The sequence below is a fragment of the Opisthocomus hoazin genome, chromosome 5 (assembly GCF_030867145.1).
Source record: "Opisthocomus hoazin isolate bOpiHoa1 chromosome 5, bOpiHoa1.hap1, whole genome shotgun sequence".
Lineage (NCBI taxonomy): Eukaryota > Metazoa > Chordata > Aves > Opisthocomiformes > Opisthocomidae > Opisthocomus > Opisthocomus hoazin.
The window spans coordinates 61,203,253-61,216,685 of NC_134418.1; the positions used below are offsets into that span (position 1 = coordinate 61,203,253).

At 43.7% G+C, this 13,433-nt stretch overlaps 1 protein-coding gene across 2 annotated transcripts in view; it reads left to right on the plus strand.

Annotated features, from left to right (window-relative positions):
• UNC5C (unc-5 netrin receptor C) overlaps positions 1–13,433 on the plus strand; it is a 258,186-nt gene that overhangs the window by 183,605 nt on the left and 61,148 nt on the right. For both annotated transcript variants that reach the window (XM_075421479.1, XM_075421480.1), the window contains exon 4: positions 12,460–12,563. In XM_075421479.1, coding sequence (XP_075277594.1) covers positions 12,460–12,563 — 104 coding nt within the window. The remainder of the gene's footprint in view (positions 1–12,459; positions 12,564–13,433) is intronic.

The following is a 13,433-nucleotide window of genomic DNA, read 5'->3' on the forward strand; positions in this document are numbered from 1 at the left end:
TCAGTGATTTTTCTAGAGTCTTGATGGATTTTTTAACCAGTCTAATTAAATAAATTCCAGGGACTTTTGTGTGTCTGTAACTCAAATGTGGCTGTGTATTTTACTGAAGTTTTTTTTAACCCCTAAATTTGGGGTTCTTGGGCAGCTGTGATGCAGCCAAATCACTTAGACTCCTTGGGATTAAGGGTTGAAGTATTAGGCCTTCAAACTGCAGAAGCAGCAACAAAATCATGTTCTCCACAAAATTGTCCATTTCCAATTTCACAGAATTCTATAAATTTCTTAGGTAACTCAGGACTATTTGTTTTGGAACTCAGACATATGATGTGGGGTGTATGCATTACTTTGTGATGTCATTTGACCACTGTTTTAAACTGTGGATTCACATATACCGATACTCGTCTGTATTCACAGCCTTGACTTCAGAGGACTAAATTTGTACTGGAAATATAATAGTTGTTTCCTAATAAATTTTAAACACAGCTGGTAAGTCTTCCGATGGTTACACAATGTGCCATGAGACTGGGATGCAAGGTAGGGACCATGCAGTATTTATTAATCCAGAAAAACAAGGATGTCCAAAATTAAAGATGGACAGAAGAATCCATCTCTCCAGCTCTGTCTGCAGCTATTGTTACATGTTTGTTGCTAATGCAGTCTTCACTTTTAACTGGTACAAAAAGAGAGCACTGACACCTTTGGGAAAGGTGAGGGGTAAATGGAGCATGTGAAGTGCTCTGCTTAAGTTATATTATTAGTTATCTTAGTACGTGAACCTGGTGATTTCATCTCGACAAGTACAACTGTAGCACAACTAGCCATACCTAGTACATTAAGAAAAGCTTCTCTCCTTCTCCCTCTCCCTGTTCCTCTCCTCCTCCTTATCCTCTTTCTCCTTCTCCTCCTTCTTTTCTCCTTCTCCTCTTTCTCTCTTTTCTCCCTTATGCCCACCAGTCTTATTCTGGAATTATTATGTCCTCTCAACGGCTGGAGCTGCACTCCATTAAAACAAACAAACAAAAAAAAAGCATGCAACATCTCTGTTCACTGAGCGTGTAATAGAATTAACTGAAAAGTAATTTGAAAGTGTGAAAAATGTGCACCTAGAAAAGCACCTTGTATTTGTTTAATGCAGGGTCAGGCATGTGTCAGAAAGTACATAACAGCCTAGGCAATGGAAGTTCTCTGTGCAAATCAATCGCAACATCGCTCCAGCCAAGCGCTTCAGTTATTCAGGAAGGGAGTAATCTATAAATACGGAGTGAAGATGCTGCTGGTTTTCAAAGACTGCCCATGCTAGCAATATAAACAGGAAAAGAGTCTGAGTCTAAAGCCAACATCCTGGCTTCTCTCAGTGTTTACGGCATTTAATGGCTTCTTGCCGTTGTGTTCCTGGACCACGAGTATGCTAGGAAATCACTCCCTTGGCTGTTTCTGAAAACGAGCTTTTTTTCTGTTTCACAGAATTACAGAATCACAGAATCACAGAATCACAGAATGGTCGGGGTTGGAAGGGACCTCTGTGGGTCATCTAGTCCAACCCTCCTGCCGAAGCAGGGTCACCTACAGCAGGCTGCACAGGACTGCGTCCAGGCGGGTCTTGAATATCTCCAGAGAAGGAGACTCCACCACCTCCCTGGGCAGCCTGTTCCAGGGCTCTGTCACCCTCAGAGGGAAGAAGTTCTTCCTCATGTTCAGACGGAACTTCCTGTGCCTCAGTTTGTGCCCATTGCCCCTTGTCCTGTCGCTGGACACCACTGAAAAGAGTCTGGCCCCATCCTCCTGACACCCACCCTTCAGATATTTATAAGCATTTATAAGGTCCCCTCGCAGCCTTTTCTTCTTCAGCCTGAACAAGCCCAGCTCCCTCAGCCTCTCCTCGTAGGAGAGATGTTCCAGTCCCCTCACCATCCTTGTAGTGGAATTCATCTTCCTGAGGTGTTGGTCTCCCCAGGAGAACAGAGCTGAGCATTTCATTCTCTTAAACTAGCAGATTTATTAGGATTAATTTTTGCTTTGCCTTTTTAGATATCTCAGTAACCAACAAAGCAGGGACACCTAATATATATATAAAATTTTCTGAGATATTAACCTGTGAAAGTGCTAAAACACATTTCCTATTTATTTACACATTTCATATTTATTCTAGTCACATCCTATCGGGATCACTAGGAGTCACTAATATATTTTCATACAGTTTTTCTGCTCAATTAAAAAATGTTACTTGTGTGGAGGGAGGGAGGGAGGAGGAGGGTTGGACAGATTTACCTTTGGCTAAAAAGTCCCAAGCCAAACGTAAACTTTCAATGTGAATTTTATGTAACAAGACTGAAAACATAACAGGGCAAAAATCCTGTTAAAAGGATGAATGGGGTTTGAGCTTATGTAACCAAGAGTAGAGTTACACCCACTGGAAAATACATCTGATAAAGACCAAACAATAGCTGCAGGATTTGACCTAATTTTTAGATCAGATAATAAAGAGGTGGCTAAGACAAATTGCTTTGAGCCCATGTGCATAGAGCAACCTCACTTTTCATTTGCTCCAGTTGGGTGTTGCTGTAGCCTCACTGACTTCATGATGTTAACCCATGCTGTCCTTGAGAAAATATAGTAAGAATATAAACCCTAAATCTGCTGCCAGGTTTTGGATTTGTTGAAAACCTTTAAGAAAATAGCAGCTTTCTCTGTAATTTCTGTTACCCGATATTTTTTGGTGTAATTAATGTGGATAGTCTCTTCTTTTCCTTTGTTCATTATTTTAAAATCAGAATTTTAAAAAAAAAACAGTTTCAAGAGCACTGATGTAGTGAGGAACTGCGGTTGTTAATATTTTGTATAATTTAATAGTAGTTTCCTATGTACTTATCTAAAAGCCTTTTTCCCCCCAGATATTTTTTCAAAGGAATGTAACTAATATAAGCATGTCAGATACTGTATACTGATAAGATAAATGCAGTATAGAACAGTAGACTAGTTCACCTGATGGTTTATCTCCACTTACAAGGGGTATGCAGACATACAAAGAAACAGATATGAAAAAAAACCCCACAGATTCTTTACTGGCATTTGGTTATCTCACCTTTTAGTACTGGGGCCCATGCTCCACATTACGTTGCTTCAGTTCCTTTCTTCCCTCTCTTCACACACCTAATCCAAGCAACGCTGTGAGGACGTGCTTCTGCAGCCACCAAAGCATTAGAGCACATTCCAGTAGATACAAAGTTGGGTGGGTGTTGAGATGAGGAGAGCGAGCTGGGCAGGACATCACTTGAAAATTTTAATAGGAAGGTACATCAAGGATATGCAGTATTAAAAAAATAACCCAAAATATGTTTTGTGCACTTTGATAAGGGTGTATGAGAGCTAGCAGAGATAGGACCTGAATTCCTTCCTTGTGTACCATTTAAGTTGCTACTAATCGATATCTGCTGCTTGTAGTTAATCAAGGGATAACTGAGGCGTGTGGTCTTGAGCTGAGATTACTGAAGAGAGAATGGCAGATCACAGAAAGGGCAGGAGAGAAGTTAACTGAGCGTTTAGCATATTTGATACTACCACTCTGCTTTTGCTCCCGGCAGGCATATTTCTGTGCCGCTTCCCAAGTTAGCAGGCGTGACAGACTCCCAAACTTAAGGATGCAGCTACAACAGTAATAAATGCAAATCACATTGCTTTGTAATAAAGAGCTAAGACTTTATAAATACAGATGGACTTGACTCCACTGTTAGCGTTGCTTAAAAAACAAAAGGAAAACCCTTTACTGAATGTATATTCATTTAATCCCTCAGTACTAACCTTGAAAATATCCTGCCTAGACTGTCACTCCTTAGAAATTATTGTCTTTACCAGTAGAGTCTTCTTATTGCCTGATGGTGAAACGTAGATGCAGTCAGGAAGTTAACAAACTTTTGTGTATAGGTTGGTAGTGACCAGACAGCTGTGTGAGTCAGATCAGGGGATCAGAAGAGCAACAACAAAATACCAGGTTTATACAAATTATTTTCTGGTTTAGTGTTTGTGTGTTGTAAATTCAATTCTACAAATGAGTTGCAATGTACACCTCATGTTTCTAATGTCTGTCATTAGTACCTTTATTATGTCTGAGATTAGGTCATTTGAACTTTACATTTACATTTATTTGGAAACCAAGAACTTTGGATTCCATCTTCAATCACCAAATAAAACAGTGAATAGAATTAAGTTTTTAAGTTAGTTTGCAGGTTAAGCTTACAAAGAAAAACAAGAAATATCAAGTTATCAAGTAAAAATATAAGAGGAGGAGAACACTGTGATCGATGTACACCTGGGAACCCATCTGCTCAGTGAATTCTTGATCAAGTTTGCTTGCTTGTATTTTTTACAGTTGTATCAATACCAAATGTGTTGAGTGGGTCGTTCTTCATCATTAGCATAGCCCACATGGAAGCTGTGTTGCGAAAGAATGCTTTTTCTTACCAGCACCTGGCTGAACTAGCTTAGAGCTGAAGAGAGGAGGGGGAAAAATGGTTTTTCTGCAGACGTGCAGGCAGTAAGGCTCCGAGGAATTGGGGTGCGGTGTTATCCCCAGCTGGCTGAAGATGCCATTGGCAGAATGAGGGGCTGACAGGTGTGCACCTCCCATTAACTAGTAACTAGTGGTGTCCCCCAGGGGTCAGTACTGGGCCCAGCCTTGTTTAACTTCTTCATCAACGACCTGGATGAAGAGTTAGAATGTACCCTCAGCAAGTCTTCTGATGACACCAAGCTGGGAGGTGTGGTAGATACACCAGAAGGCTGTGCTGCCATTCAGCGTGACCTGGACAGGCTGGAAAGTTGGGCAGAGAGGAACCTGATGAGGTTCAACAAAGGCAAATGCAGGGTACTGCATCTGGGGAGGAACAGCCCCATGCATCAGTACAGGCTTGGGGCGGACCTGCTGGAGAGCAGCTCTGCGGAGAGGGACCTGGGTGTCCTGGTGGACGACAGGTTAACCATGAGCCAGCAGTATGTCCTGGTTGCCAAGAAGGCCAATGGGATCCTGGGGTGCATTAGGAGGAGTGTGGCCAGCAGGTCAAGGGAGGTTCTCCTTCCCCTCTACACTGCCCTAGTGAGGCCCCATCTGGAGTACTCTGTCCAGTTCTGGGCTCCCCAGTTCAAAAAAGATGAGGAACTACTGGAAAGAGTCCAGCAGAGGGCTATGAGGATGGTGAGGGGACTGGAGCATCTCTCCTACGAGGAGAGGCTGAGGGAGCTGGGCTTGTTCAGCCTGAAGAAGAGAAGGCTGCGGGGGGACCTAATAAATGCTTACAAATATCTGAAGGGTGGGTGTCAGGAAGATGGGGCCAAGCTCTTTTCAGTGGTGCCCAGCGACAGGACAAGGGGCAATGGGCACAAACTGAAGCACAGGAAGTTCCGTCTGAACATGAGGAAGAACTTCTTCCCTCTGAGGGTGACGGAGCCCTGGAACAGGCTGCCCAGGGAGGTGGTGGAGTCTCCTTCTCTGGAGATATTCAAGACCCGCCTGGACGCAGTCCTGTGCAGCCTGCTGTAGGTGACCCTGCTTCGGCAGGAGGGTTGGACTAGATGACCCACAGAGGTCCCTTCCAACCCCGACCATTCTGTGATTCTGTGATTTGCTCAGCCTGTAAATATACAGGGAATAAAAGAGGAGAGAAGGTTCTGGGCTCAGGCAAAGCATCTTGCAGATTGTAGCCTGGCAAGCAAAGGGTGTTCCTCACCTCATTCTGTACCTCAGGTCAGCGAATGTAGCAGCCTATGTCCCCAGAACCTGTTGCACACTTCCAAGAAGTCTGTTTCAGTCCCCATCAGCTGCTCGGCTGTGAAACCTGATGCTGCTTCTTGGCTGCGTGGGATGGCAGCCCAAGGCCTTGCTCCCCGGGCTGCCGGAGAGCTACGGACAAGTTCAGCCCAAGCCACAGGCTGCCAGGCATCTTTCAAAAGGAGGAAGCTCCACCATCCCTCGTGTTCCTCTCCAGGCTGAGAAGGTCTCTGCGGCAGCCTCGTGATGCTGCAGGATTTGTCTTTAGGGCTGGCCAGATGTCATACAAGCCCCTCCAGAGAAGGAAGGAGTGGCACAGAGCTGTGCATTGAGCATAAAGATGGGGTTTTGAGGTGTCGAGTTATTTCCTCTGTCCTCAGCTGCAGGCCTTGATGGCTGTGCTGGCGGAGCACAGCCATGTCCAGCCATGATCTGGTCCCGTGAGTGGCAGCGTGCTGGAGTAGGGTGGGAGGCTTTGATCAGCACCTGGCGTGTGGCTGATGCCCAGGGGACTCCACAGTGCGACGTGGCATGCGGACAAAAGCAATTGATAGAGGTTCCTGAGGGATGCCCTGGGCTGCAGACTGATGACACTCCTATGACTGTCTCAGTGGAAGTCTGGTTTGATGTAATTAACAGCAGAGAGCTGGAACCACACAAGGACGAAATGAAAAAAAAAAGGAATTGTTTGTACCTTTCCGTTACTTACCCACCGGTGCGACTGATCCCCGCACAAAGGACTTGGACTCAGCTGTGAACATAGAAGAGAGGCCAAAGTATGCCTGAGAGCACATGATTTCTTACATTTAGAATTGCAATTCAGTTTCTAATGTTTTATTTTCAGAAAAAGTCATCTCTTAACTTTACCCACATTGTGGAAGGTGATAGAAGAGGAACAGGCCAGTTTTACAATATTAGTCATGTGTCTCTAACTCAGCATCAGTCATCCAAGTTTAGGGATAAATGTGGTGAGATGTGTTTTCACAAGCAAGTGCATCCTCTTTCATTTTGTAGAACATCAGTGGCGTTTTCCCACTCTTTTTCCACAATTGTCTGTTTGGGTATTTCTTATTAGGCTGGGTAAAATTGAAACAGCATTGAACCTTGCCTCTTGAGAACACTCTCAACAGTAGGAGGTAGACTTGGAGACCTTAGCTACCTATTGATCCTCTAATAATGGTTGAAATAACACCAAGCCATATTCCCTTTTTTCCTAGTGTTTTAATTGCATTTTTTGCTTATTACATGTTTGGTTTCATATAAAGCAAGCTATCTTCTATATGGAAATAAGTACTTCTTGTCAAGGTCGTTTCACATTCTTAAAACCGTATTTCTCTGAAACCACACACCAAATGTACTTCTCTCAACAGGCATAGTTAATAGGAAAGTTGGATAGAAAATAATATAGTTTTTCTTTTCTGCTTTTAAAGCTTGCTCATTTTTTGAATTGTTTGTTATGGAAGGAAAGTTGATGTTGGAGTTACTAGAAAGAGCACAGAGTCTTTAAGGTCTACCAAGGGCAGAAATCCATCTTTCCCTGACAGTAATGCTGCACTGTTGTGTTCATTTCTGGTTTACATCTAACTTCTGGCTGACAAGTGTCTGTTTTTCATGCTCATTCATTAGTCACCCTTGCATTAGCACTGCCTTGAAGGCGTCTGGTCTGCCTCTTATCACATTTCTCAGAAATGATAAAAGAAATCCTAAAAGTTTTCCCCACCCACCCATCACAGTAAAGCCTAGAACAGCAAAGAGATAGAATACATTTGATTAAAAAAAAGAATGGGGTCATTCTTTGCTCTTCCTTAGGAGCTGACAGGTAGAAAAGGAAGTGGGGAACTACCATGAGTTCCTGTAGAAACTATTACCTTTAGCAGGCAAAAATGCAACTTCTGAGTGGCTTGTAAGCTAGAAATGCATTAAACGTGAAAGGAAGTAATTTAGCAGTGCATCAAAATTAAGATCTAATGCCCCTCTCCCAAAAAAGCATAGCGATTCAGGAATAAAGCTGGGGAACAACTGAGATTCTGATTTTCCATTATACTATTTCAGTTTTGTGCTTGTGGAAATTCTCTCATTTCAATGCAGTTCTGAATGCAGCCATCTGTCCTTTACCAGAGAGGGTTGTGCAGGAGTATTTCAGGAGTCTTGGAGGAAAGTCTCATCTTAAGTATGCTGTAAATGTGCTGCGATATATGCCACAAGAGCCCCCTCTGAATTTACTAAGACTATACATTAGTAAAGAAAATAGAGTCTGGCTCAAGGTGGCAGACCAGAATTTTAATTCTTCTCTTTGGTTTCTTTTTATGGAGACAACCTTGGAGGGAAGTTAGAGGTGGGGGAAAATGCCTGATGGGGGTCCTAAGCCTAGCGATGACATCCCCGCTGGCAGCTGGGTGAAATTTGTGAGAGAGCTGGTGAGAAAAGCAAGACAGACACCTCAGCATCGCTGTCCACCATTGCTCTGCTCCAGAAGAGATGAGCTACAGCAGCAACGTTACCTGTATAAGGGGAGGAAGATTATTGCTGACAGAGACAGTCAGGGATTATTCTACATTACCAAAATACTAATGGAAAGAAAGTGCAACTGCCTTTCTCTTGTGTCTCTCCCTGTTGAAGGTGAGGGTAGAGAAGGCTCTCTCTCAGCCTCGCATTAACAGGACTGATGCCAACCCGAGGCTTTAATAATTCGTACTGCCTCTTCACAGACAAAGAGGTCCTGACCCAGAATGGATCAAATGTTTTATTGTTTTGTTTTTTCAGGCGTATTTTCTGAAGATTCTTAAAACCTTTCTTTTTTCTTTTTTTTTCTCAAATGGAATGTATCTTATTCGTCTTTTACGAATTCTCTGAGAAGATGTATGCCTTCTGTCCTTGCTTGCAAGCAATTGTAACTTATATGACACTTTGAAAAAGTGAAAAGTGTTATTGAAAATACTCTGCTTGGAAAAGATCCAAAGTCCCTCAGTACATTAGCAAGCTCACCCACTCCTGGTCGACAATGTGAAGTTGCCATGATGACTATAATTGTTAAATGGCAAAGGAAGCTGAAGACTGTAGAATTAGAAAGATGTCATTATCCACAGAAATCATACTGCAAAATTAGAAAGATGTCGCTATCCACGGAAATCATACTGCAAAGGCCATAGGAAAAAAGCAGTCACTTCAAAACCCAATGCTGTCCCAGCAGGGTGTTTCATGAGAGTTAGAGCCAGTGACAAAGTTGTTTGTCCAGGCCCTCCACTTCTTCATCACTTAAAAGACCGCCTTGTTAACTTTTTTGTCTGTTACAACCAGAAAACCTTATGCTTAGTTAGGTAAAACCTGCCCTTTGCAGCCGCTGTTTGTAGGTGGCATGGCTGCGGCGGGAGGTGGGGGATAGTTCTGGTGGGATAAAGCTGGGAACACGTGGGAGGGAGCCAACAGAATAGGGTATAAGAGCTCCCAGTCTTGTAAATACACACTTATGTACTTTTTTTTTTCCTCAGAAATTAGTATCATTTACTCAATAGTATCTAATGGCTCCTTTGAGAACATTACTGTCTATTATGTCAAGGCCCTTACTTAGTGTATTTTTAGTTTGTGGATCATTGACCCGCTCAAAGCGTCTGCACACAGCAAGGCTCTGCGGGCAGGGGGAGCCAGGGGGGAGCTGAGAATCCCGCAGGGTTCATCTCACCTGCCGCAGCCCCACTGCGATGGTTCCCAGGGAGAAGGGGCTGTTCCAACCCAGCAATTCCAGCTATTGATAATAAAGAGGTTAAAGTGGGAATTTTGTACTGTTCTTACACATTTCTAGACTAATGCTGTTTACTTTTGTATGCACTATAATTGTTTGTTTGTTTTTTTTTTTTTTAAGGCAAGTGCTTTATGAGAGAGGTGATTATTGTGCATGTGAGGCTATGGAGGTCTTTAGAGCTCTATTAATGTTTCAGGAAGGTAGGCAGGACAGTAAATCAATGTGTCAAGGAAAAAATTCAGATTATTATCTATCTAATCTGCCTCTGCTGTCTTCGTCCCTCCATATCAGAACACCTGAAAGCTATTATTAATGTACTATTTATTACTGTGCCTATAAGCTTCTATTACCAGCATGGTAATTTTCTCATTTATCCTTAGCCATGATATTAGAGTGTCATGCATCTGTTATAATTGTCTGCACCATGCACATATGTGTACCTTTTAGATGCACTAAGGTGTACCCAATGTGGAGGTAATTCTTTTGCTTTGGAAATACCTGTGTAACTAGCAATAATATTATCATATGGGTACTGCTAACAATAGAACCTTGGTTATTTGCTAACCTAAAGCAAACTGCATTAACTTGATGTTATGTGTGCCCAGGGTAAGTATCAAGCCCACAGGATGCGTGAGGAGCCTGGCCAAAGAAAGGGTGTAGTGTCCTGAGAAAGCCACCAGCTCCCGAAAGAGCTGCTCATCTCTATGTTTAACATGCAGAAGTACAGCAAGCCAAAGCTCAGCATTTTGTCCTTGGAATGACTCCCACCCACAGGGCAGCTGGAAGGTTTTGATTTTACTCAAATTGAGCCATACAACCCAAACATCCCATGATTAGCCAGTTGGAGAGGGTCGGATGAAGCTGGTGGGCTCATGATGCTGGGGCGTCAACGCGGTGGGAGCTATGTGCAGGCATCAGAGACCGACCTAATATGGTCAGTTGTCTTGCTGTGGTTGCTCTCACAAGAACTAGCCTCGTGGGCCTGGAAGAACTCCAGCATGACAAGGATACTGACAGACATAGTCTGGTGAAGCTTGATGTGTCATCCTAAGAAATTATCACTTCCAGATGTTTGCTTCTGCTCTTTGCCATAAGCTATCCAGCTTTATAGGTTAAAGCCAGCTTCATCAGCAACCGAGGCTGACATTGTGGATTTTGTAGTGAGGTAGCTGTGGCATTGGCGTGTGCTGCCTTTCGAGAGAGGGCAACCCCCAAACAAGCAGACAGCTGGAGGCAGTAATTTCTTACATTGTCACAGTAAGATCCACCAAATCTTATCTTTCTGTGCCCTGAACTGCGGCCATAAATCCCATCACATCAGAGGGCGTCTCAGCATCCCTGCCCTGTGTGCTGGAGGGAGCAGGGGTGCTGGTCGTGGGGAGGGAGTGGGCTTTGGGGTCGCTCCTTTTGTGCCTGCAGTGCAGGGGAAGAACAGAGATGCCTCAGTTTTGTTGGGGATACGCATAATATTTAAGGATGTTATAAGTTTACCTCGTTATCAGCTTAAGTTAAAATCAGCATCTCCAGCTGTGACAGAGCTTTTCCGTGGTACAATTAGATAGACATTTAATTCCAGGTAGTTGAACAACTGCATTTTCCCGATGTAGGCTAAGAGACAGAGGTCTCGTGCTATCCGAAGGCGAGTTTCAGAGGAGCTGGTTTTGGTGGCACATGCCCCATCTCCTTTTCAATCTGTGTATTTGCCTGCCCCAGGTTTTGTCTTTTGGTAGTGCTGATGCAGTTTCTTGTGAGGTCAACTGTAAATCAGATCCTGGAGGTAATCTAGATGAAAAATAATTCTTTGGATGGTTTATTTGTAAACCAGTTCAATTCAGTGATCAGTTTTCCAGCACAGCCTCAGGTTATGGCTCCAAAATCTGAAATATTTCACTTTTAAATTGTTCCTATGTGACTTGTTTCCAGTATGGCGCAACCATTTGTGGAACCTCGCCATGAGCTGGCATAGGGAACTGGTCTGACTTCAGAACAAAAAATAAAATAAAAAGAACTTTTTTTGCAAGGTTTTTTTAAAGTCAGGCCAGCTCCCTGATGGGACTTTGAACATGGCCCCATGTCCATTTGCAGCAGGAATCAGCAGCAGGGAGAAAGATCCCCAGTCGCTACTGGGGCTGAATGCTCGGTTCTCCAAAACCCCATCCTCTCTGGCACAGCGGAGGGAGTACCAGTCCATGGCAGAAATATGGAGCCAGTGTTGAGGAGGGAACTTCTCGAGTCCCTTTTACCACCAATGCAAAGATACTACAGAAGCGTACAAAAAAGCCAGGGTGAAGAGCTGTCCAGTACGATGAACTGGTCTGACGTTTGGAGGTGCATTCAATGCCCTTTCTGCCTGCCACAGTTCTGTGGTGCTGTGCAGGGATCCAAGCACGGTTCAGCTCCATGTTACGATTATTATTATTATCTATTTAGTGCTACAGGGATAATGAGAAAGTGAAGACAAATTAGCTAAAGCTCTAAAGTTAATGCCTATAAACTAAAAGTATGTGAAGTCACAGCATGAACACTTACATCCATGAGTTGAAGGCAACTTAGCTTATATGCTTTAGTTTTACAGGTTTATTCAATTTTTCTTAACTTTCTTTTGTACTTCACTTGCATAGTTTACCAGACGTAAATTATCTGAAGAAGGGACTTTTGCTTTTTATTCTGTGTCTGGTCATGACCTTTCACAGTGAGGCCTTGGATCCTTGCTGTGTTCACATGCTCTACCACAATATAAATAATAAATCCACTATGAAACCTTTGACCGCTTAATGTTGGAATGAAGTGAAAACATGTCCCGGTCTTTTCTAAGTGCTTCACTTTCCAGGGAGAAGAAATGCTATTTTCTCTGTTTCGAAAGACCTCTTGCATCTTATAAAGTATGGCAATCAAATATAATTTAAATGACCAGCTATTAATACTACTAATTCTTTGTCTTCTCCTTCTCCCTCCCCAGATCTCCGGAAAACTTTCGAGCAGGAGCCCTTGGGGAAAGAAGTGTCCTTGGAGCAAGAGGTCCTGCTTCAGTGCCGTCCCCCCGAAGGCATCCCAGTAGCTGAGGTGAGCAGCAACAGCAGAGTCCTGGCACTTGGATGTCCTGACTAAGGCTGGATTGGTGGCTAATGGTGCAGTGAGTTAGGGTATGGCATGATGTATGGGTGGTGATGGAGAGCTGACTGACTGCTGCTGGTAGACAAGATTGATAGGGAACTGATTAATGGCTTTGGATTATGGTGCCTTGCTGGGCAGAGCTGCAGGCGGTTTGGTTTTAGTTTTTTCTTCCCTTTCAAAAATCACAGTTGTATCTGGCATCCAAAGGACATGTAGCTGGTGGAGCATATTAATACCAGCTTTCTATCGTTCCTTTACCTTTTAAAGGAAAAATAATTTCACTTTTTCTGAGAGACATCTTTCAAGCGTACTGTGAAGACATTTTAATTTTTAGTTTGCCAGCTTTTATTTCCCTCCCATGTTTGTGCACATGGTTGTGCGTGCACCAGCCAGCCAGCTCAGCGCAACAGGATGTGCCGTGGTCCAGTGTGGGCTCCCACGTGAAGCAGCATGATGCGGGGGCAAGTAGGGGATGTGTCTGCCTAATAATCCATCTTCAGGGGCTCATCTGGTTTTCCTACTGGCATTTAAGTAAACTCGGATTGAGTAGCCTGCCCTGCACCAGGCAGGAGCAAGCCTACCCTTCAGCAAAATCTGTGCCCGCCAACAGCAGTGGGTGTCCCTGTGAACAGGAGCTTCCCTCAGTGCAGTGGTGGCTCCAGCTTCCACTCATTGCTCAGGGGAGGGGGGGTCTCTGAGTCACAGGGGGGTCTCTGAAATCCTAAATCTGCTGTGGCTGTTACGAGAAAAATTGATTGTTAATGACAGTAATTCCCCTATCTGAATTCTCCTTGGTTTTCCTCTGCCACGCACAGGAGA